This window comes from Bombus huntii, chromosome 7 (genome assembly GCF_024542735.1).
Source record: "Bombus huntii isolate Logan2020A chromosome 7, iyBomHunt1.1, whole genome shotgun sequence".
In the NCBI taxonomy this organism is placed as follows: Eukaryota; Metazoa; Arthropoda; class Insecta; order Hymenoptera; family Apidae; genus Bombus; species Bombus huntii.
Window position 1 is genome coordinate 12,393,909 of NC_066244.1, and position 26,917 is coordinate 12,420,825.

The window sequence follows — 26,917 nt, forward strand, 5'->3', positions numbered from 1 at the left end:
TTTCCTGCGGCATTAAAATATCGAAGAGGAACAACCGATAGCCGTCGATGCAAATTATTATGGATACTCAACAAATATTTTTAATCGGTCGAACTTCATCTGGTTCCAGCTCTTTTATTCTTTCTTTCTTTCTACCACCATTTGCTTTATTCCACACGATTGTTGCAGCTGAAAGAAAAGAGTACGATGAACGAAGAGATGCTGTTGAAAGAAGAGGGTTAACTACCCCTGTTTCTCCCACGAGAAATACCTCGTAATCTGGCGGAACAGATGCAAATCTTCTCTTCCAATTCTCCCTCTTGCCACCCCATTCCAGTTGTATGTATCATGCGGTGCAAAAGACTTGGAGCATCAAACGAAGATACTTTTCTAGTCGTATTTGTTGGAAATGTTCTACTTAACTTTATCTAAATAACTTTATTTAATTATTTATCGCGATCAGTTCTGTTTCACAATTGTTGCATATATAATGAATGAACACAAGCATTTTTTGAAGATGGTAATAGTAGCCATTTGCTAATTTTTAAAAATCTGACATACAAAACTTAAGAAACTTGGAGATCAACATCTCTTCGTTTTGTGAAACCAATAGGATAGGGATGGTGTACGATTTTTACAGACTACTGTACTTTTTTGTGCAACTTGGTACTTGTCTCCGGCTGATGGAAGAGTGTTTTTCCGTTTCCTCTTTATTTTTTCTCTCGTTTTTATTCCCTTTGAGTCGTTTCCTGTACACCGCTCTTCTTCAGATCCTCTCATCTTTTTTCCTTCGTTTCATTCGCGATGGAAAAAAGTGGAAATTGCAAGCAATCATGGTGCACGCGCCAGGGATTACCTTCGTTTATTACAAAATTACCTTCCTTTTTTCTATCTTCTATCTGTCGACAGTCCCACCGAACGCGTGCATGTTCTTTCACGATTCTTTCGTTTCACAAATCTGAGCTATCGACTAAACAGTTTAATAATAATTTACTAATTACATAATTTTAACAATTTGTAAATCCTTTGTTCCATTTTCCTTGTTTAAATATACATAGCACGGTATAACATTATAACGACTAATTTTCCAGAAAATCCTGATATATCGAAGCACATCTGTCGAGTGTCACTCCAGTCACAAAACTATCGAAATTTTCCAACGATACCCAGAAGTAACAATTTGGAATTTTACATTTTGCGATTTTGCCTCGCAGCTTTCGTATAAGTTGATCACAGTAGTGGCATGCCATAATATCTCTAGTTGAGCAAAATGAACGTAATAAAAAATGCCGAAATTGTTCCGTTGCCACCAAAATCACCTGAAGCGCGTATGTATGTATTCGGTACACGTGTATTACGATCGCTGATTGCTTCTGACGGCTGTCACTACGAAAATTTACAACAGATGATACGCGATTGTTGGCTTGGCTGCCAGGTAAAAGTAGAATTGCGGATGTCGTACGCGTGGTTGTAGTTCGAGGATGAGAAAACGCGATACGGGAACGTTGCCCAATGGCAAATGTTTTGGCCACTGATTCGCCCGTTGTGTCGCCGCCTCTTTTTCGTCGTATTTCGTTCGGCTAACCGAGAAATTCCACCGCAACACACGATTATACATATTTTGTACGGTGTACCAATTGGCAGTCATCCGGATAGAACTTCTTAACGTGACTTGGACGTTGTCACGTGCAATATGCTTGCGGTAGACTAGCACGATTATGTTGAGTATAGTCCGTATAGTCGTAGCTGGTGGGAGAAATTTAATAAAACCGTAAAGATCGATCGAACGTCGAAGTTTATGATGTTGGTGCGAACTGACAGAAAGTTGAGAAGAGTTATGATATATCGCTTGCAACTTTCTTTTTTTAGTGGCGCCCTTGTATATTTTTATTCTTCTTTCTTCTTAGTAGACACCTATACGGCGTTCTCTTATTTCAAATTGGTATCTTGCTTTCTCACATCTTTTCTCTGTCTATCGCTTACTTGTTATTATTCCAATTCTATTTTTTAGCGTTTCTTTCAGTTATCTAATTACTTATTGCTGGTATATTTTTTTATTACTTCCAACCTTTTTTTCCTTTCTCTCTTTGTGTTCTTATACTACATTCTTTATTGCCACAATTTCTATTTTAATTCTCTTACATTTTATTTTTTGTCTCGTTTCCTGTTTTAATTAATGCAACTCCTTTTTTAACATTTTCCCCTATTTTAATTACTGCAACAACTTTTTTGATATTTTCCCCCGGTTTTTCTACGTTTATAATTCTTTTCTTCAGGCATATATTTTTATTGCTGCAAGCTTTTTTCACCACGCCTTTATAGTATTTTTTATGATTTTAAAACATACCTTTTAGTATTCTTGACAGCATAATCCGTATGATCTTCTTACTACTATCGAGAAGGTGATTATTAATTACATAATTAAATTGGCATAATTAATTATCGATAAACTAGATCTTTAATTCCAAATACAGCGTGTACGCGTGTGACGATGGAGTAAGTGAAAAGGGAACGCGTCTAGTCAGACGCGGCGCGCGCCAACATGGCTGGCGCTATCTTTTTAAAATCGCTTATTATTTCATTAAAGCGCACGCGGAAACACCTCTTCCTTCTTAATTAAAAAATTTTTTCATGCAAATTAGAAACTTCCCTTTATGGGATTTAATTGAATTTAACTGTAATAAAATGAAAGTAAAATAAGGTGACACAAAAGAAACGACTTAAAAACTATGAATATTTTTATTATTGAAATTTGTTACCTTTCTACCGCCAGATTATGCAAACGTAATTATAAACTACCGGAGTTCTACAAGTGTTAAATTCTTTCCACGTTAATAATTTCAACGATCTACCATTAATAATTTAATAATACACCTCGATTCTACTCTCCAAAGTAATAACGCTTAAATTTACATAATACATTATTTCCAACACAATGATCGTAATTTTTTATTTACCGACAAGCAAAATTTCTCTTGCAACTGTTTCAGATTCAGAACTGTTTCTGATTCAGAACAACGCAGCAATTTCAGATTTGAAATTTCCCTACCCTAATAATAATCTCAATAATCCACCATCCTCCGTCGCATTTTCTCTTTCCAAGAAAACAGTACAACAATTCAGGTTGCCGATTTTTAATTTCCCAACCTCAGTGAATTTCAATAATCTACCATCCTCCGTCGAAATTTCCTTTCCCAAAGGGACAAACGCGACAATTTACACCGGCAATACCAATGGAATGCAATCAACTTCGTCGTCCAATTCGATCGTTTCGAAGTTAAAGCAGATTTAGTGGCGAAAACGACGAAGCTACTTTGGCAAGGGTAATAACGCCGGTAATATTACGTTTGCTATTATTAGGTGCGAACTGCTCGTTACACTGTAAACTGTATTCTCGTTTCCTTCGTGTACGTGTGTATATACACATATACATACACATATATTGTGTATATATATACATACATACTTGCAGCCATGTGCGTGAGGCACACGCAGCCAGCCACTGTGCGCTGAGAACTAATGCCATTGAACATAATTAGCGTTACCCATTATGATCAAAACTTGTAGTCCACGACTGAGGTCTCCGCTGCACGATAAACACCGAGACAACGTCGATACGTCAACGTTAAGTCAGCTCTCGTAGTTGGGTAATTACGACCGGGTAATTATTGGAAACGTTTCGACGCCGAGAGCCTCTGTAAACCACTTCCCTTTCCAATGGTCGACGCGCGATTCCTGTTCGTCCAGCCTCTTCTTTTCGTTTCTATTTGCTGTCAAGTTTACGTTAGTTTACAAGTAATCGCAAGATATATACCGAATTTTGAGGGGCTTTTTCTCATTTTCTTTAGATGCTTTGCATTTTATAGCTGAGAATTTGTTCATTAATTTTCATCTACCTTTCTTGTTCTGATTTCACGATGCAAAACTTCGCGATGAAAGTTGTTGGTAAGTTTATTTTACCCTGTAATTGGCCAAAGGAACGCCAAATCGTCGACCGAAATTAAATTCTTTGAATTCATTGTCAGATACTCGTATCTTTAAACGCTCCGTACTTTGAGATTGAAAAGTGATTTATGGAGATTTTGTAGATTAATTTTCATCTACTTTTCTTGTTTCTTATTTCGCGATGGAAGAAAGTCTACAACGAAAGTTGATGTTAAATTTATTTTATCTTCTAATTAATCAAAGGAACGTCAAGTCTTAAAGCAAAATTTCAGTATTTTAATTAATCACCAAATATTTGAATCTTTAAATGTTTTGTATTTTACGCTTGGAAATTGATTTACGGGGATTTTCTACATTAATTTTGATCTACTTTTCTTCTTCTTATTTCACGATGAAAACTTCGCGATGAGAGTTGCTGCTAAATTTATTTTATCTTATAATTAATCAAAGGAACTTCAGATCTTCGACCAAAATTCAATTATTTTTATTAATTTTCTGATACTTGAGTCTTCAGATGCTTTATAGTTAGAGACTGTGGAAATTGATTGAAGGCCATTTTCTGCATCAATTTCTATCTACTCTTCTTGTTCTTATTTCGCGATGGAAACTTTGCAACGCTAATTGTTGTTAAATTTGTTTCGTCTCGTAAACATCCAGTTAGTCAAGCAACCATCAACTCTTGCATTAAAATTAACTTTTTTCCATTAATTTCCAAATATTTGAATCTCAATATTTTCCAAACTATCTCTTCCTTTTCTCTTTTCGTTATATTTACGCTCGATAGAACACACAAGAGAGTGAAACGCGAATATAATAGAAAGTTGAAGAGCGAAACATGGGAAAAATAGGGCGTTAGCTGTCCAATATCGTACTGATATCGTTGAAATATTTAAAAATTTTTCTTCCCTTCCTGTGAGATGTGTCTTTACGTGGTTTTTTCGGTAACCGTTCGAACGAGAGGCAGGGTAAAAGTTACCGGGTTGGAATTTCTCTGATTTTTCTTTGATTCCAACGAGCGGTTCGACACAAGCCCGGAATAAATCTAGGCCAGAGTTCGTGAATGCTTTATGACGCGGAAACACCACTCCAGAAGCGAATCTGCTCTCCTCCTAGCTGTCCGCCTGTGTGTGTTTTTATACGTGTGTGTGTGTGTCTCCTTCGAGTAAATAAGTGGCTCGTCTACCTAGTTTCTCCATCGAGAGAGCGTAAACCACTCTCCTTCCTCCTCCTCCTCCTCTTCTTCATTTTTCTCTTTCACAGGGTATTTTAAACGAATCCTCGATCGCGAGTAAATTAAATAACGCGCAATTAAGTGACACGCGAACCTCATAGTCGAGTTCCTTGTCATCGGAACTCGATTCAGTAGTTTTCATATCGATTTCCAGAGAGAAATGGTTACTGTGTTTATTCGAGTTGACTGCGGATGTTGGCGCGTTCGTGAGAAATTCTCAATATCTGTCGTTTAATCAGGAAAATTAATATTGTCGCCATTGCTGGATAAATAAACTAAATAATTAATGTAATATCGTGATATAATATGTTTACAAAGGAATGGACAATAGAGATGTTAATCAGACAGAAAAAGACGATTGTTGATTAACCTGAACTACTCATGCCAAACGTACAGAAAACAGCGCAATCCACACTCTCTCGGCAACGCCACTCGCAACCTCCGTCTCCGCTCAACTCGCACTCGGCTCCTCGACTCGCACTCTGTTTCTCGACTGACCCTCTCTGGCCGTTGTCCCATTCTATTGACTTTTTCCTAGGCCCACCGCACACGTGTTCTGCAGACGCTCGTAGCCAGGGTCACGTAGGTCTTTTCCACGAAACTATGCACTTGAAAAGACCGATGACACATTGATGGGCCCGACGGCGCCTCGGCTCTCGCGACATTGTTCATAGTTCGCCCGATATTTCTTAGGCCTTTCGTCCACGATACTACATTAATAAAATTATTACTATTGCTTAATTAGAAAAATCGAATTTTCTATGAGAACTTGAATGTTTGGGCGTTTAACACGTATAACACGTTTAGGGGTGGAAGAGGATATCGCGAGATAACATGAAATAATATCGATCGATATACCGTGGAGTAAATTTTATGCATTTCATGGATCGATGCAAAAGAACTGTTGCATTACACGTTTCTTTCTCGGAGTTTTCCTCCAACTAACAAAATTATTCATACAACTAAAACATATTTATACATTCACGTTGAATTGAAAACGTGATATCATTTTATTCGAACGTTTCTTATTCTCGTCTTATTTCGTACATTTTATTATTGACAAGCAACCACAATATTATTGACAAGCAACTGATATTATAACTCGATATTTCCGGCAAACAAATCTCGAATTATTTTTACATCTTCGCCTTGCTACATGATTCTAAGTTAGTTATATGATAAAGCTGTTGGGAAATGGGATATCGGATCCGATGATTTTCCGCAGTTAATCAGAAATGATTATGGTAGAGGTACACATGTCGATGTCAAAACACACAGCCGCGTTAATTAGAAGCTTGGAGCAACGAGTCCTCGCTACATTCGAGCGTTTAGATAATTAGACACGTGACGCGTTTACACGATGACTGCATCAGAGAAACCTGTTCCTTCGACTAATTCGATCGATGTTGATTTTGCTGTTTCAGTTGGACAGGTTCAAAGAGCCGCCGGCGTATGGGCCGATGTGCGATCTGCTCTGGTCGGATCCATTGGAGGACTTCGGCAACGAGAAGAACGCCGAACATTTCTCTCACAACAGCGTTAGGGGTTGTTCATACTTTTACAGGTAAATACACGGCTACTTTACATGTAGATTAATTATTATATTAAAATATAATACACAATATAGCAATATGCAAAATAATACACTGCTTTCTAGTTAGAGCTAGAAAGAAATTTTAAGGTAAAGTTGACGATGAACGAAAGTTTACGATTTTTATAGAACGATATTTTTTCACGTCATGATGTAGTGGTATAGATTATGTAATTACACAATTTTCTTTACAAATAATCTCACCCTTATGCGTATAGTAACATATAAAATGATCTACTTTCCTTTCGTTGTAATTAACGAGAAATCTTACAAAACAAATGGATAATGAACGATTTCAACTAAATATTTTTCCAGCACCATATTATTCTCATCGCTCTTTTACTCTACTTATTTGAGTAGAAATGTACATGTATATTAGTATGAGTATATATTTTTATATTAACAAATACCAACACATTAATAAGTATAAGAAGAAATAACGAGTATATATTTTTCTATTAATATCTACTTTTCTACGTAGAATAGTGGGGAAAGAATGATCCACTGAGAGATGATTTTATATATTTTTCACAACTTGGGTCATATCGTACAATTCATTGTTAGGTGTATCTTTTTCGTGAATTTTTTAATAACGAATTTTTAATTTGCTTTTTGGCTACGCGACTTTATTTCATTAATCTCTCAAAACCATAAAACGTCCGACTATGACTTTGCTAGGCGACGTTAAAAACAACCTAGCTCTTTTCATCCCTTATAGAACATTCCCGTCGCTTTTCTGTCCCTGGGAAAATCTCTCACAGCCTTTCACGTTTCTCTTCCACTTTCCCTCGTCCCTTGATCCTATTCAGCGAATAATTAGCCAGCCGTTTGTTCGTCGCAAACTCGAAAGCGATCGTGGAACACCAAACGAGTCGGCTTTACAGCAAATTCCGTGTCAACGCCCTCGTCGGCTGACGACATTTTCATTTTTATTTTACCTTGCTTTATTTTCTATGTTTTTCAAAGAAATTAGTAACCAAGCCGTTGATATTTATGAATTTATGGAACGTTTAAAGCTAAGAAAATGCATAGAACACGCAGTGTATGAAAAATATAGGAGGTCTGAAATATAGTGTTTTATTAATTATAACTAAACTGCGAATTTTTATCCATTTAAAGGTGCAAAAACATATTAAACAATAAAATAAAGAAATTTCCGCTATGATATTTAAAAATACTAAGGAAATATAGAATATTTGCAATGTGAAAAAATGTCAAATTATATAAATATTTCCGCTCTAATTACGTGTAATATTTAAATTACGTACTAATTAGGTTCATAGAGATATAAATTGCCGTAAACGTCAACACTGCATCAATTTTTTTTTTTTTTTAACTGATCGTTAAAGCGATCAAATAAAATTTGAGTGGCGGTTCCTTTGACCGAGCTCGATGGAAGTTTTTAGAAGTATCAGGAATTCTTTCTGCCACAACATGCGGAAAATCTACTAAGAAAATCGGCGATATAATTCTGACAGGGACAAAGGAAACTTTTGGATCACATTTTGTATCTTTTTAAATTCTTTTGTGTCCCGTTGATAAATGAATGGACAAGAACGAGCAGGAAACTCCACTGGCTGTTGGCGTTTAAATATTAGCATTTTAATAAAGAAGATAAACGACGTTCTTTTTCTACTTTAAAGTAGATCAGCGTTTTATAAGTAGACGCGGGCATCGAAATAGTAATGGACGATAGAAATAACGTAATTGACGACCACACATTGTACCTTTATATTTCATGAAAAATCGATGTATCCGAGTCGAACAATTTTTCGCGAGTGCTGCTTGTGATTTCCTACTCGTTTATTTCCGCTTCCGAATCTCGTATATTATCGTATTGCTGCGAATCATTGTTTGCGATTTAATTAAAAGTTTGTAGAAAGTTTCTGAAAACTTTCGAAAAAATACATTTAACTTTGCCGCAGTATTCGATTTAAAAAGTTTCATTCTTTTAATTTTTACTTTTCCTGTTAGATCGGACGACGACTTGGAATTTCAAAAGTATAACACTCGCAGATATTGCAAATGATCGGTTCATGAAAGTAGAATGTACCATAGAATATAACATTTTTATTAAATTTTTCCATTCTGAATATCTGCATGTACGCTTGAGCGGACAACAGGACGCGACGTGACGTTTCAATCGAACGTGTCTCTTCAAATTTCGACTTAAATGAAATTCCTGATGTAACCTCCTCTCATTGAATTTTCGCCATGATGTTGAAAGCTACGTGTTTACCAAACTATTACACCCTTGACATATAATTTGTTTTGTAACTACGCCTATCCAACTTTGTAATGTGTTTGCTTCCAAAATACCTTGGCTACAAATATGAATATGAATGACCAAGATACTAGTATTAACTGCGTGGTAATTAATTGTTCAAGTAACAAGATATTCTAATAAATCGCTCACTAGTTTTATCCTATATTTAACACGAAAGTTATTTACTTACTATATTCCTTCGTTAACACTAATTTCTCAATTTTGGTTAATATAATAATTTACATAAAGTTAGACGAACAAAATAAATAACTATGAAGGTATAATTTTAAATTTAAATTTCCAAACCAATCGTTTGACCGTGTCTGGTAAGGTTAGTGTTAATTACCCAATATCTAGTACGTAAATTACGATTTTCATATAAGCATTATTCACTTAAACAATCGTTGAACGACGCAATCTTCAATGCGAATATTTACTCAAAAATTATTTATCTCGTGGTAGATGGTAAAATCACAAGTAGCACGATGACGAATTTTCCAGTCGGCCTGGCCAAACGCGTGCCTTTCCATCGAAGCTCCAATAATTACACGACGACTGATTAGCGTTGTTTACGAACTACGATTTAACTAGGACACGTTCGGTCTCCGCCGGCAATTAGCCTGGCTAATGAAGGGCAATTGTGTTTCGTTTAAATTCGTTCGCGGCACACAAAGTTGCTTTAGTCGCGAAATCCCAGCCGGTTGTCTGACCATGCGTCGACTCGTTCTACTGAAAGCCATCCACTGTTCTACATTGGCGTCCTCGATAAAGTACATAATTGACGCGAATTTCGGGACAAACCACCATCTATCGACGTACATTCGAAAATAATATTGCTCGTTCGTTCGAAAATATCGGCCACCCGACGCACATACTAAATTATACAATACGATCTGGCTGGACGAATTTGACTCTCTCTCTCTCTCTCTCTCTCTCTTTGTCTCTCTTCCTCTCTCTCAAGAGTCAAACTGGCTGATTTTATTTCTTATGAATTTCATAGTTTTATTGCATACAGTGAGATTAAAAAATAACAATTCCCACATATTTTATATCTTTTCAATCAATTTGCAATTTATGCAACATATGTGTAAGAGTTGCTGCATGAATTTCGGGTCTTTAAGGTGCATACTCGCTTTTGACACTTATCGTAGATACCTTCATATGTACATTTATCTTCGGAAGACATACGTACGTGATAATAGATTTTTAAATAAATTTAAGAAAATAGTGTTCGTAACATCGTCGCTTTTGTCTAGTTCTTTCAATGATTTTAACGTGGTTGCTGAATGGTTTACTTGTTAAGTGACATTTTTGTGAATTTTTGGGTGTATCGAGACTTTGGATGTTCCGAGACACTATGTACGATTTTGGATTAAAATTAATTGAAGATTTTTATGGTTTGAGGTTTTATGGTTTAAGGTTTGAAGATCTTTATGGAATTTCTCCCTTCTTTCTTCTTTTTTAGGAAGTTAGTTTAAGAAAATTATTTTCCAGAAGATTTCTCCGAATCCGGACATGGTTAACAGCGTTCCGAATGCTGTTACGACAGCCAGCATCGTCTACGTTGAACACGACCGGTGTGTTCGTGTAAACAAATTAAGCGCTAGACGTCAGTCGACTGACCTTTTTCGCGCTCCTATAACTGACGTGGCCAAGGGCCGCGAGAAACGTTCGAGCCAAGGTAAAGGCAAGGCCGCGAACTACCTTTAAGCACCGTTCACAACGACCGCAGTGACCAATCAAACCACTGAAAAGTCACACTGATTAACTGCATAAATTATAAAAGTAAAAAAGTTACGCATTTACAGTTATTCGCGCCACTTCTCTCAAACAAATATCTTTATAGAAATAAGTCATTCGCTCTTTGAACGTTCAGATACTAATTACGCTAATTACGCAAATGTTAAAATCGAATATTTATCAAATGTGAAATTCATTAGTTTCACTTGTGAAAAATCAATTCCAATTAGGTATGATGATGAAAAATAACCATATGATTTCATATTCATATTCCTATAAATCTCATATTAATTCGTGAAAATAATATTCGTAATTAAATTATCAAAGGTATAACATTTTTCTGTTAACGAAGGGCCTATTTTGGTTTAATATCGAAATTCAAGTCACACAGGGTTTTATGATGGATTCTACATAGCTCATTATTTCAGGTACCGCGATGCGTCATTAATTATGGGCGATACGAGCGGATTTATGAGAGCACTGAATCGTTGTTCGCCATTAAAACTACGAGCGCGTCGTTTCATACAAATTGCACATTCACCGGAAGCTGATGGCCCTGTGGGATAGTTATCGTGCTAAAAGCCACTGCTTCGTGACATTCGTTTCCACATATAATTGCCAAAGATTTTTAACAATTCCTTTTTCTTTCCTAATCTCGCCATTCACGAAATTTATTTCCAACTTCAACTATGATCTTCGATCTTGTATAATTTCTACTTGAAAAATAGCTGAATTGAAACGTTAGAACTGCGAGTAAAGTAGACTTTTATTTTTACTACTTCTAACAAATTGAAATACTCTTTGCTGTTTATCATTTTTTGGATTATCTTAAAAAACGAAACTACTGCTTGCGATGAAGATATAAAATAAGCAATTGAAGGTAAATAGTACGAATAATTACCATTGTATGGTCATTGACAAGTTCGCTAACTAAAAATAAATGAAACTTCTAAATTTTCACTCGATGACTCTGATATAAAAATTGGAGAAGAGAGTGTACAACATTTCTGTTCAATAATATCATTATTAATATTTATGAAATGTTCAGTGCGGATAATATAACAGTTACTTTAACAAAATTGCTTTATCAACTTACACTCAATGATTTTCTCTGTAATCCCATTTACATTTGAAACAAAAATATACAATGTCCCAGTACACTGATAGAGAGATTACGCACAGCTATAGCAACGAAAATTGAATAATTTCGAATTTTAATCCCGTTTAATTCCGTGAACATCGATCCTCGAATCGTCATCCATATTCATAATGATAAATTTACTTAAAAAGAAAAACAAACTGACGACGACAACAATAATATAAATACCAGGAATTATCCGTACAACGCGCCAGAGTAAAACATATTAACACATCGTTGACCGGCTATTTTACGCAAAAAAACTAACGCGTGTTATTTTATATAAAATCGAACAACTCAACTTTATGCACGAGAGACACGAGTTCACCCGTGACCGGTCAACAATGTGTTAACGCGCTCGATCAAGCTTATTAACTAATTGATTCGTCCGCGATCCGTTTCTCTCTTTCCGCCCCGGATCGCTCGCGCGAGCGTGGACGATCGATTCGCGAGATGACCCCCGTCAGATGCTGACGATTTATCGGCCGCATTATAATTTATAAACGCTCTTGGCCCGTGCCTCTGTTATCGTGCTCGATCGCCGGATAAAATTACTCCGCCGCGAGAGGGGCGAGTGTGCGAGAGGGAAAAAGTCGGACAAAGACGGCGAGAAGAAGAGAGAAGGAGTTATCGTGAAATTTCGCGTGCTGCCTCGCGTGCGGCTTGCAGCAAACCCCAGTAAAATTGTCGAGAACGTTTTAAGCCTCCCTTGCACCGTACTTCCGGCCAACCTTCGAACCAATTTCACGTACGTGGATCCGTCGATGGCGCGATGCTGTCGTACTAATCTACTTTGAGTTTCGTTTAAATAATTCCAATGTTTCGAATTGTTAGTCTGTTTTTGAGGTCTAGGACATTTCTGAGAAATTTTGAGAAATTGTTTGCTGGTGTTGGATGGTTTTTTTTTCATTTCTTCCGACGATTTTTTATTCGTTTCTGGTTCAACAGAGAAGTCTTTTGATGACGTTGAAATAGGAAATTTTGGATAAATTTTATAAAAATTTGAAAGGGAAGACTTCTACCCTCAGACAATGTCTTCGCTCTTTCTCGGTTCTTCTTTCGCGATTGGATTTTTGAAAACAGGAAATTGTTGATGAATTTTTAGAAAATTTCAAAGCGCAGACCTCTCCTAGTGTTAAGCAATATTTTCATTTTCTCTGGCAAATTTCTGTTCGTCTCCGGTTCTTCTTCTTTCGAGACTCGATTCTTGAAAATGGGATATTTTGAATGAATTTTGTAGAAAATCGAAAGGGAAAACACCCAACGCTAATCTAATCTTCGTCTTTTCTTTTCCTTTTTTTTAAGTAGGTTCGGATAATGAACATAATAAATATAAGAGTATGTATAAAAATGAATAGAGAAATATATATTAGGATAAATATAGAATCATAAGAAAATAAAAAGTAGGACTTCCACATCGTTAGGTCAGCTTCTGCATTCTCGTCGCTCTAATGCGAAACGCAAGAAACCCTCGTTCGAGGTTTTACAACGGACCAACAATAGTTTTGGCAATGGAAGCGACCGTAAAAGCTGACTCTAGAATTTCCGCTAAAATTAAATGCGTTTTCGGTGTAAACGGTGTGCCACGATAAATCATCGTGTCATAGACTGGCGATAAAACGCGCAATATTTTGCCCATGACACAATTCCATCGAATCTGACAGTCGACAGATAGTTCGCGCTCGTCGAAAAGCTGTCGTGCTTTCCTATTGGATACGAGGCTGTTGCACCCGTGTAATTCTCTCTGTACTCGATTTCGTCGAATTTCGATCGATATAAATTATATTTCAACTGGTTCGCGACGTTTTTGTAAAGTCGCCACAGGCTTTGTGTAGTCTCAATTCTACCAGCTTTCTACTCAGCCAAAATAGCTATGGTTTCCTACAATTTTGCATCTATGAACGATACGAAGAGTTTAAATTAATAAAAATGAATAGGAATGTTCACGTTTAAAATTTAGATTTTGAAGATTTTGAAAATGTCCAACTTTTAGCAACCTCGAGTCTGTAATAAATGTTTACTATTGGAGTAAGTATTGACAAATTTGGTAAATGGTAAACCAAATTTGATACTTTGACTGATTTGATACTTGACATTTTGATAAATTTCGTAAACTTCACCTGATACCTTTTTTCATCAAATTCTTCATATTATATATTTGTAATTTATATCCTCTTTGTTACATATGAAACATCGAATTAAACAATCTTTTAGTAAGGCTCGCCTAACAGACCTATACCTTAGACACAATGAGAGAAGAGAGAAAGTGAGTGTTTCGTCCAAGATCTGCTAGTACGGACTCTTCAGTAAGTTAAACAATCTTTTAACGATCGCGTAACTTTTTCCAACTTTTGAGCAAATTCTATAGCCGATAATGCAATGACCTTGAAGCAGAAATTTAAGTTCTGTACATACTGTTTAACATAATTCGGTAATCTTCAGAGAAACTCGGCCATAAACCGGCTAATTAGCGAGGCAAGGTAATCGAAAAGGTTGTCACGCATTTCACGTGACCCGTACGAACGAACGAAGGTCACTGCGTTTACAAGGGTGAAATAGAACGGGGAGAAGAAGTAGGATAGACGGTTCACACGCGAGCTTTTTACGAGTCTGCCTTTCGAGATCCTACGACGACGCGGAGGTGCACCAGCCATCTCGAACGATTTCTTTATAGCGCCACGGCCATTACGGGATTACCATCGTACTGTTCGTGTTGTATTCAGTAAGGAATCCCGCGAATATTATCATCGCAACGAAGCGTGCTTGCCTATTTTATATCGCAAGAGTTGCGAGCAATTTTTCATCACCCTTCTTCGTCCTACCGAACTTCCTCTTTAACCGTGTCGTTAATGGAAATTTACTATTATTCTTGCCTCGAATATTATTCTCTCTTTTAACGCTCGGTGTAATTTGCATTTTTTGCAATTATCGCGTGCCTCTGAAAAGCCCCTTTGCCCTGGCCAGCCATATTCAACATCTTATCGTAGTTAATTTATGTTCAATAGGTTAAATATTTACTAGAACGTACACGGGGGCTTAGAAATTGCGCGTGTTGCAGGAAACCTTCTGAAATTTCATTCGCACTATTACGAGACTTGGCCATCATGATTGTATTGGGAAAGTTTGGAACAAATTTGAAAATATTCGTATATGTAAATAAAAATATGAATACGTGAATATGTGAACATGCTTCGTACGATCTACGTACGAACATGATCTAGATGTAGATAAAAAATATTTGTAAAATTTGGAACGAGATTGGAAATACTCGTATACGAAGAAATTATAAGATATTTGGCATAGCAAAGGTAACAAAAGTATTTAAACAGTCGATAATTTATTATATTAATAAATTTCAATATTCTGTAGGATTATACGTAACACTTGTTACATGCTTCAGCTGCCTGTAATATGTACTTCCTGATTCTTTAATAAGTATTGCAATAAATATTTTGTAATATCTATATATATTTTTCAGATTGATTAGGTTTAGGGTCAGGTTTTAAATTTCATCAACCTATTTTGCTACAGTGCTAATGAAATTTCTGAATGTTCTACATAACATGTAGAATATGGACGTAGAAGTTTTGTAAATGTTCAAACATCTTGTTGAGTGTATTTCTATCAAATTAAGCTTTGATACAAAGGAATCCATTTTATGTATTAAATGGTAGAAGGAATGGAACCAGTAGAACTGGAAAAGATTAAAATAGTAATTATGATATTATGTTGGTAACTCTATAGTAACAAAAATGTGAAATATGCAAATCTTCATAATTTACAGCTTTTACACGTCGACCAGCCTGTGCATCGACCAAACTAAAAAAAACTTTAGAGGGAGAATTTTATTTTCTCCTTTTCTTTCCCCTGTTACTTTCACCACCTTCATAAATATGTAGAACCTTTTTCTACCACTCTCACTTGAAATCAACCTAAATAGAATTCCATTTACGTGATCGGAGAAAGAATTCATATGTCTGCAGTTCATATAATAGAAAATCACTGATTCTCCCAATAACCTATGGCTTCTCGATCAAATAATAGGAATTCGTGTTCAGTTAAGTGGATTCAATCATCAGCGGTTCACTTAATTCGATGTTAATACAAATTTAGTTTCGATGCATGAAATTCGGATAATTTGAAGATCTATTGTCATGAGTACCTTTGGTCGTTCTATAAACTATTCCAAGCAATCGATAAATAAAACAGGATCATATCGCGATCTTTAATTTTATCGCCTTTTGTTTACGAAAAGAAATTTTCATTGCGAACAATGAGGAGGAAGAATTTTTGACAGATTTTGCAACATATAAATATCATGTTATATCATATCACTTTTTGTAGTTTTATATTTTATATTTTTAAAATTTCATATTTTATCTTTTATCATCTGTTTGGATTTGTACATTATCGAAATTTAAGCGCTGCGAGAATATAAGTAGCAAACGCATAGAGAATAAGACTTATAAGAGGTACGTACATTCTTATGTTAAGTTTAAGTTGTAGATTTTAAGTCTAAATGTTAAGTACGAGAGATGATAAACTTGATTGTTGGAAAAGTAGACCGTAAGGATAAACCAAAGAGAAATGTAACTGGAAGGCTATCTCGGAGAGGAAGGAGGACCATGAAAGATAAATAGAGAATAAATCTTACATTTTATATTCAATACAATTCATATTTTTCGCGATTTTCTTCGAAATTCTATAGCCGATCGTAAAGAGGAGTTTTGTACCTGGAGAATTTGGCAAACAGCAGGAAACATTTCTATCGAGTTGAATTTTTGATAAATTTAACATATTCTATAGACATTTCCCATTTTTGTTTTTTGAATTCTGTCGCTGTGAAGGAAAATATTGCATGTAAAAGGAAAATTTGATTTCGGAAAACAATACGATTTGAGGAAACAATACGAGAGAAAAGATTTCTATTGAGTCGAATCTCTGGTAGATTCGATGTGTTCTACAACGATTGCGCGAATTGAATTCTGAATTCTATCGCTTTGTGTGTATGTATGTATGAATGTAAAAAGAAATTTTGTATTTCGCAAGACAAGAGAACAATTTTCACATATTTCTCGAGATACAAAGTGAATTAATTTGTTTGTTTGTTGTCACAGTTACGCGGCGTGCTGCGATTTTCTGCAAAACAACAACCTGCTCAGCATCATAAGGGCGCACGAGGCTCAGGATGCGGGCTATCGCATGTACCGCAAATCTCAGACGACGGGTTTCCCGTCGCTAATCACCATCTTCAGCGCGCCCAACTACCTCGACGTTTACAACAACAAGGTGAGACGTCGACTACTTGAAAATTCTATAAAAAAAAAAAAAAAAAATTGTACGGTTGACCGTAGAGTCTTTCTTGGAGAATTTATTTTGTATAACATTTAAAAATAAATTTTTCTTGTTTACAATTGCAGGCAGCTGTACTGAAATACGAGAACAACGTGATGAACATCAGGCAGTTCAATTGTTCACCGCATCCCTATTGGTTGCCCAATTTCATGGACGTTTTCACGTGGTCTTTGCCATTTGTAGGTGAAAAAGGTAAGTGAATGATTTTGCATGTATATCAGAAAATTAAATAATTATCCATACCAAATGCCAATTATACTTGAGCAATGCTTATTATGCCTCATTATAGCTAATTCTCCACAGTGAGAATATTTAATGCATATATTTAATAAAATTAAATAATAATCTAATATGATATATCAATTATTAAGAATATTAATTACACGACTAATTCTCCGTAATTAAGATTAATTTTCTGGTATTCGTATTAAAAAATTAAATAATCCATATAATATTTGATTAATATGTCGTTTAATTATTATACGTAGTTTCATTCGCCTTGTAAAAAATGATCATTTTCAAAGAAACTTTTCAAATTTTATAATATATTTTAGTATATAATTATCGTATATAATTTAATCAGTTGAATTGTCGCAATTAATTATTCCGCGCTTTGTCTCTCAATTTCACAGTCACAGAGATGTTGGTGAACGTGTTGAGCATCTGCTCGGACGACGAGCTCATGAGCGACGGAGACGACGGGCTCGAAGAAGGTAATGTCCACTATCACATTGCTCGCCCCCGTTCTTCTTTTAATACGACCACGTTTCTTGCAGAGATTCTTCTTTCTCTCTCTATCTATTTACCTTTACATATTTATATAAATATTCTTCTTCTTATTTCTTTCAAATCGATATCCACTGGTCCCTCTTACATCGTGATCAGAGTGATCCCATTTGTGCGGCACGTTTGATGCTTGAACGATTAACCGATTGAGGGGAATGTTTATGTTTCCAATTCCCATTGCCGTATTTTTCCCCCTATTTTTGTTAAGAAAAATACGCAAAAGATATTATCTTTCTATTAAAAAAGCAAGAAGTGTTATCTTCAATATTATTATTATTCTTTTTTTTTTTAATATCGTTATTACGAAATAAGAATTGTAGAAAAATATGCTTCTACGATTTTTCTTTTTCTTTTCTTTTTCTTTTTTGATGCATTTTTTATCTCGTTAGTTTTTGAATTAATTCAAAGAAACAACAACTTGAAAGAAAGAACGATTTTAGCTTAGACATTTAGTTCCGACTATTTATCGGTGAAATCTAACGTGCTCTAGACACGATTTAAGAGAGGCCATGTTGAACGCTCGGGAACGCGAGGATTCATCTCTTTACCATGCGTTAAAGTCTCAATAGCGAGATAACGAGAGTGACGCGTGGTTCCCTTGATCTTTTATTCCTCTTTTTTTTTTTTTTTTTTTTTGAGAGGGAAATAGGGGAATCGTCGCGTTCAACCGAATGGAAGATCGATCGCGTGACCGCAAAGAATTTAAAAAAACAAGAGTTATCTTCACGTTTTTCAATCTATTTTATTCACACTTTTTTCGATCCAGCTTCGATCCGCACTTCGCTTACGAGGGATATTCTTCGAGTGCTGTTCACTTTTATTTCGCTTCTGATGAATGTTAAATTTTTTATCTATCTTAATTATAAATTTTTTCTATTATATGAAATAATATACAGTACCTTTAAGTGACAAAGAAAGGGCAAAGTTTTGTAATAAAAAATGTTCCTCGTTAATCGACGTGAGGAACAAAACTCTTTAAAAATTCGACACGTTTCTTATTATCGAATCATTTCCTTCTCGTCGTTGAGTTGTCTTAAAAACATACAAATAGTTTTTTAAAATATGAACCTCTCAGAAGGCGAACTGATCAACTTAATTCTCGTTCTTTTTTTTTTTTTTTTTTTTTTAATTTTCAATTTCGTTACCTAGGTACATGATTGGTATTCAACGTCAGTTTCAAAAATCACTTCCATAAATTCGTTTAGCTGAAGCTGATAATATACAGACTCCATTGCAATTTCTAGAGTTGATCAGCAAGACTTCTGAATCATTCGTATAGTAGAAAATAAAATTTGAAAGTATATCATCGCGTCTCGATGTTTCTTTAAAAATAAACGAAAACAGATTTCGAACTTTTACAAGACAACTCAGTGTAACAATTTTCTTTATTGTCTTCGAAAGCTTTTACTTCTTGTAAAAAGGCTATCTTGTGTCAGAATCTGAACGTTTTTTAATTAAGCTTTGCCGCCACGCCTCGATCCGCCAATCGCAGAAAAGGAAAAAGGAATTGCAGACGAAAAAGCTGCACCCACTCCATACTATATATATATATGTATAATACTTCCGAATTATTTCTTCTCGATTTTACTCGAATCACAATCTTTCGTTCTACCGTAACCACTCAGCCACGGCCGCACCTATATTTTCTTTCTCAAAAAATTTCATCTTTACTCGGCGTTGAAAAACAAAATGTGCTTCACGAAAAAAGAAAAAAACAAGTAACAATGAAAAGAAAGAAAAACGAGAACAAATAGTTTCAAGGAACGAACGATCGAAACAACGATCGAACGAAAGGAAAATCGCGCGCGGTAACATTACCACGACGAGATAAATCGTCAGGGCGAACTTCGATAGTCTGTTGTAGAAATATTCCCCTTATGATCCCCCTTTTCACCCTTTCTATCACCCCCAAAAAATTAATTAACATGTTATATATATAACATGTTAATTATCGTGAAATTAAGATATAAACACGAAAGAAAGATTTCATAGAGATAAGCAAGATTAAAAAAAAGTCGAATATCGTAAAAAGAAAAAGAACGTCCCATATCCTGCGAGTCTCGACTTTCAAAGGAAGATTTTGAATTTTCTTTCTGTTTCCATTTTCACCCGCTGCACGGACAGATGGTAAGAAGCGCCACTCGACTCTTCTAATCGTCACATTATTAAGAGCTTCATTATATATTTGATCATTGATTTTTTTGGCTATATATATTGTTCTTTTTCCATTAGATAGTTTCGGTGTGTCGAAATTTATTTCTCTCTCTCTCTCTCTCTTTCTCACTCCTTATCTGTTTTCTTGTTACTATTGGATTCTATTTCTGTTCTACCCCTCACCATTTTCTTTTTTCGTCTTTTCTATTCTTCTTTTCCCTTACTTCGTTTATATACGTATATACATACATCATATAGATATACGTGTGTGTGTATATATATACATATTTTCCTTTCGTGTTTGTACGTTCTTTCGGTTCCTCTTTTTCTCCTTTTATCGAGGAACAGAGGGTAAAGGAGCAAGAAATATCACGCGGACGTGAAAAAGGAGCGAAAATTTCAGAGTAATCGAAGAAACGGAAAGAAGATTTAGAAACGAGAAACTTTTGTTTTTGGTTCTCTAGAAAAGTATACACGAAATTTACACACTTCCGTGAGAAACGTATACTTTGCGATTTCTACGGTTTTTCATTTTTCATTTGTCTTTTTTTTTCCTTTTTTCGTATCTTTCTCCTTCGATCGAATCATAAATGCGCATTTTCTACGTACGAATTCTTCATTTTCAACTGTTACATCTTTCTCTATCCATGTTTCGCGGTTCGTAACACATCTTCTCGCATCAAGGTACGACAGATCTTTTCTACATTTTTTCTAGCTCTCTTTTTTTGTATCTTCTTTCTAATCCTCTCTCTCTCTATATATATATATATACATATATATCTTTCTTATTTGTCTTTACATATATTTATCTATCCTTTGTTTTCACTCCTTCGATTAAATATAAATATATTTTACGTTACTTCAATGGCACACAATCTAAATTATCGTCGTTGTCACCGGTAGAATTGACCATTTTTCTGCATCGTTACGATCATTTAGAAGATATTTTTCTGTCACCTTTGATTCGGTGCATCCATTCAAGATGGTGCTTTAGGAACGTTCTTTCATTTTTTTGTATCAATCTACAACTGTTATCGTTTGGTCATAATAGTTGGCCGTAATAGTTTTTTGGTAAATTTTAATCTGTCTTGTACCATTATATCTTGTATAACAAATACCAATGACGATGTTTATCATATAAAACGCAAGATACAGGTTAACTTGTGGCAAACTATTTTGCATCAGCTGCGATACCAACGATACCAATTGAATATTAAAATGTCATCAGAAATAGTAGATTATAGCCTGACTGGAATCTGCTGCGCTAGATCAAGGTCACTCCACTCTAACCTCTTTAGTTTGACTAGATACAGTGTTACTAAATACAAAGTATTTTTAAAACAGAAAATTCCAACTTTAGGAGTTCAAAGGAGTGAAGAAACCTTTATTAAGCCATCAATTAATTTTTTATCCCTCCTTTATTTATCTTTTATTTGATTATAACAAGGTTATCTGTTTAGTATCTCGCGTTGACAAGACTAAAGGCAAAGGCGATGAAAAAGCGCCGAAACGACAACACAAGAATATTTTGTTCAATAAGAATTGGCAAGTTCATACTTGAGTGTCGTAAAAAAAGTATTGAGCAGCAGCGAACGCGAAACTCAACCGCGCCATCTTGAATGCTGCGTTCACGCATGCGTGAACCAACCGATCGTCGATTTTGCACGAAATCGACGTTCGAAAGTTCGCCACGTACCTATCGATGTGTTCTAATCTTCAGTCTCCACATATTTGCACCTCCTCTTTTCTCACTTTTTTTTTCATTTCTATTTTTCCGATCTCTTAAGCCGAGAATCCACCGGAAAACTGAGTCAAGTTACACTATGCTGAGTTGAAAAATATTTGCTTCGATGCGTTGTGTACGCAGCCTTTTCCATTGAACTTGTGCTATCAGCTTAGATGGAGATTCTTGCGCGTATTATGTATTGGAGGAAAAATAATTTTTTCACTCAGCGTAGCTGTCGCTTAACCTCCCGGTGGTCCTTGGCTTTAAACGTCCACTCGATACCACTTTACATATACCATCTTCTTAATCAAGTTCTCCGGAGCCGATTTATTCTTACTTTCGCTCTCTTTCTCTCGTATCACTTCTCTGCTATCCCAAGAATTCACTTCTAACTTCCACGCGCACTCTCTGTTCTTTTTCTCATCTCCATCTCCGTTTCTCGGTTTCGTACGCGCCGCGTCCTAAAATTCCCTCGGTACACGTGCACCGATCGCTAAAAGACACCCCTTGGACTCTGGAGAATAGCTGTTTCCCGATCGATGATTTTAATTCAGATCGTTCACAATTTGCTACGTATTCGCGGCGTATCTCATTCGTCTCGATCAGAGATACGTATTACGTTTGATGAAAGTAATTTATCGAAGATTGGTAGGATATAGGTGTAGGTTTGAGGATAAATGGCGGGTTCTGGGTGCCTGATGAGTATGGATGAACCTGTCTCACGTGTTTGACAGGTTATTCTCAAATATGATACATCGGGATGATACATCAGATGTTTAGTTTATTGCGTTATTAGAGGGCCTGGATTTGTTGGGTTAATAGTTTAAGAGTTAGATAATCGATGTGCTGCGACCTTCCAGCTGTCCCGGACATGCTCGTCATTTGCTTCGCACTGGTTGAATGTACAAGATTTCGGATGACGATTTTGCATCGTCCGCGATTTTCAAGTTGTGCAAAGTTTCTAAAATTACTCTGAGTATGATTGATCGACACTTAACTCCTTGCCTTATGCCAAACGCTATCAGAAACTGGATAGTTTCGTTCTTGTTCGTACGATTATTTTGCAAACAATCTGCTATTATGATCATCCGATTAACTACATATACATGAATTTACACTTACGACATTAGAAGTCCTGAAGAACTGTCCTGAAAAATGTCTGACGACCATAATCCTAAGTAGCGTGTATATGTACAGAGATCTTTGCGACGAACAACCATAACTGCGTCTAGCTACTAAACGTAGATAAATGAGAGAAATTGGCAAATAAAGGAAACTTTTTCGAACAAGTGTACAACGCTTATCGACTACCAAACGGACGAATATGTATCAACGGAATACTCGAACCTGCTCTCAAAAACCACTTTAAGATCGGGAAACATCGATCTCGAAGAGTCCAGCCATCCAGAAGCAACCTAAACCATAGCGATTCCACGACCAATTAGGATTTCACATAACGTGAATCGAGGAGAAACGAGATATTCGAGAGAGATTCGTATACCTTATCCGTATGGTTGATTTTACAAAATCGCCCTTCGACCATAGCTTACCCCCTTTGGCCCTTCTGTCACCTGTTTAGGAAACCAAACCTCCCCCACCCCCTGTGCCCTGTTTTTTTAGCTCAGCCCAAGAATGCCCCGTTTTACGACCCTGATTTTGAACAAAGCCCGAACGAAGTTGCACTGACTATCTTTTATCGTACTCCTTCTCTATTATATTTGTCAATCAATCACACTGGCCTTGGACTCCTCCTATCTCGGCACGACACTATGCTACTACTACCTCTACTACTTCTACTACTACTACTTCTACTACTACTACTACTACTACTACTACTACTACTACTGCTACTACTACTGCTACTACTACTACTACTACTACTACTACTACTACTACTACTACTACTACTACTACTCCACTCAAAACTCCGTTGTTCGGCATACGCAACCCCCGTAAAGTCGCAGCGAAAATCGTTATCCAAAAAAAGAACGGTAAGTCCCCATTGAGAGAGCCGACGACTTACTTGAGACGCAAAGAGAGTTCTTTTCATTCTTCTTCTTCTTCTTCTTCTTCTTTTTTCTACTTTTCGTTCCTCCTTTGTTTTTGGTTTTCTTTCAACTGGAACGAGCCAAGGATTTCCAACTTTAATTCTTTAATTCTGTGTACGAGACGATATAGATATACACGATGGTGTTTTGTACGTATCCTGTGTATTTCGTATACGTTACAAACCACACGTATGGTTTTCTTCTTTGTAGAGATGGTGTTTGCCTAATTCGTCCAGTTTAGAAATAGGAAGCTTGTATATGTATATCGGCGTACAATTGTACAGGGTGAGGTTGAAATTTATGAGAGGATTTTGGTAAACTTCTGCTCTTGTTGGGGACGGATAATGTTTATGCAAATGAATGTTAGGATACATGAAATATTCGACGCTTGAGAGTCTCTGGTTTATACTGCAGTTTTATGCAAGTCGTGCGTACGATTATTATAAACATTTCTTTCTGTTAGAGGTAAACAACGTGGTAACGATTGCACGTAAATTTTGACAATTTGTGTTTTATCGATTATTAAAAGACGTATTATCAGTAACGAACACTGGAGTCTGGTTTTTTGGAGCTTACGATGATAAAGTTGAAATACCCCGATAGAAAATGAGAAATGTTTTGTAAAATCGTTGAGAATATTTTAATATTGGTAGATTGATAGTAGACCAGTTTCATGGCTTGTGCACAATTCCATTTTTCTTACGTCTTTGGATGTTTAATCGCGGAAATATCTTAAAAATTTAATTCGCTATAATATCATTGGTAGCTGGAATACGCTAAAAATGACGCTTATTGTCATTGTAACAAGATCAGGAAGAGAAGAGGATCTTTCGAATGTTTTCTTTATAACTTTCCTGAATACGAAACGTGAAAATTTGTTTGTATCATAGGCGAAAACCTCTTTTATCTTTAAAAGAAAAGGTATCTATCTGTCTAAAGGAGAAGTGTTTGTATAATCTTCTTTAATCCCTAGGAAGAGCAGAATGCAGTACCAAAGTTTGTCTATCTGTTTCCTCGTCACCCTGCGTACATTTGAACGATTTAACTCGTTTTCTTTTTCCTCTTCTTCTCACACTTCTTTCTTCTTCTGTTTTTCTTATTGCCTTTGTTTCTTTCTTCTCTTCTTCTTTTTTTTTTTTTTTGCCAGTGTTTCTCCTGTTTGCGTGGCAGAGCGCGCGCGAACGCGTCACCGCGGCCAGTTCTGCTGGATCGGAAATACGCGCGTTCCCTCGGTTATTTAATCGCCACCGGAAATTAATGGTATCACGCTCGTTGCAAGATTTATCTCAAGTTTCACGAAGAAACATCCTTGCGGATTTCCTTTTGTCAAAGACTAAACAAGCAATCTAACTACGTTTCCTCGCGCTGCTTGTTCGAAAATAGAACAACGCTGCTTCAAAGGTATTAAATATTCCAGACAATTGCTCGTAATTCTAAGGAAACAAAGAATTCTATTAAATTCAACTTTAAAAGAAATTCTTTGGTCGAGTAATTTTAACTTCGACGTAAAAAGGGAAAGAAGAAATATCTTCCACGCATGTTATACAGATTTTTAAATTAATAGATTACAGAGATTTCTGTTGAAAGTGTTGGATAAAGGTCCTCAGGCAAACCGGATGCCAGCAGAGCGACCTAGCGACGAGCGTTCCGCGCGGGCTATAGTTTTCTCACTTGTTTTGTCTCTTTGTTCCCGAATTATTTAACAATCGACATTAATTCCACACCGTGATCCGCCTATTTGTTCACCTGTTTCTTTTTCGTGCTCGTTTCGAGTCTTTTTGTTCTTTTTTTTTTTTTTTTTCAATCTTTAAATCGGAGCCTCTTAAACTATTCGCCATGTTTGTTTCCCGTTCTTCTTTCGTTCTTTTCGTTACGTTCTTTTCTCTTTTTTTCTTCCTTCTCCCCCTTTTTACGAAGTTTGGTTTCGTTTTCTGTCTCGTTTTTCGACCACGCTTCCCCCAAAACCACCTGGTTTTTTCCTCAATCTATCGAACACGCTACGTTTAATCACCGATCGCTCGCTGGTCTCGCTATTTCGACCGTTCTACCCAGTTTCCCTGCTCCTCAACCAGCCTCGTTTATACTCTTTTGTTTCGTTTTTTCTTCTTTCAATTTTTCGCTCGCGTCACACGAATCTCGGAGCAAAACGATCGGTGTTTCATCGCACACGAAGAAAGCGTTTCTGCGAGCCTGTCCTGTGATCGACCACGAAACGCCACCTATTTCAACACGTGCCAGGTTTTCGCCTGATTTTTCATGGCTCGTTCGTTCATGTCGGCATTGTCGAAATGTTATTTTTAGCGAAATCTCGCCCAATGGAAAAGATTGTTCGAACAATTGTTGTTAGTAGTGGGCGTAGAATTCGAGAAATATTCAGGAGATTCGGCAGAAAGTCTTCCAGCACGGCGTTAGCGTAATCGCAATTCGCAGCGTTTCATAGAGATGTAGTAGAATTTTTCTGTGGATTTCTTGGCGATTGCTCAGGCAACTTTGCTAATGTATCGTTGGCGAAAAATTTGGAATCGCTACAATCGTGTTTCGTGGAATTTTAGAATTTGAAAACGTTTGGGTATAAGATACTGCTAGCAGAAAGAATTCTTTGATAAAGGATACTATCGAATTAAAGTTTGGAATATTTTGTAATTAATGATAGAATTGACGAGTGATTCGATAGAGACACGAAAGTGATTCCAAATTTTTGTATCATAGTGTGTTTGATTGAATAATTTTTCTATTAATTGGATCACTTATTTGCTTCGCGTTTCTCTGTGTTTTAACATCAGAACTACCAAACTTATAAAAATTCGGATTTCTGTGTTTGCGTTTACTAAAAACGTGGAACTGCTTCTATCAGAATTAATGTTTTATTAAAAAGGAAAAAGAACGATTTATTTCATGCCATAAAGTGTCTATAACTAATTTTTGTATGTCATCTGTATTCCATACGCCCTTGTACAT

The 26,917-nt window shown here is 36.1% G+C and overlaps 1 protein-coding gene across 7 annotated transcripts in view; it reads left to right on the forward strand.

The window, feature by feature from the left end:
• Positions 1-26,917, forward strand: part of LOC126867311 (serine/threonine-protein phosphatase 2B catalytic subunit 3-like) — a 236,378-nt gene that overhangs the window by 181,269 nt on the left and 28,192 nt on the right. For 4 of the 7 annotated variants that reach the window (XM_050621681.1, XM_050621680.1, XM_050621678.1 and 1 more), the window contains exons 6-10: positions 6,580-6,719; positions 17,008-17,179; positions 17,311-17,437; positions 17,878-17,958; positions 23,870-23,902. In XM_050621681.1, the coding sequence (XP_050477638.1) occupies positions 6,580-6,719; positions 17,008-17,179; positions 17,311-17,437; positions 17,878-17,958; positions 23,870-23,902 (553 nt within the window). The remainder of the gene's footprint in view (positions 1-6,579; positions 6,720-17,007; positions 17,180-17,310; positions 17,438-17,877; positions 17,959-23,869; positions 23,903-26,917) is intronic. The other 3 variants (XM_050621682.1, XM_050621685.1, XM_050621684.1) reach the window with 1 other exon arrangement.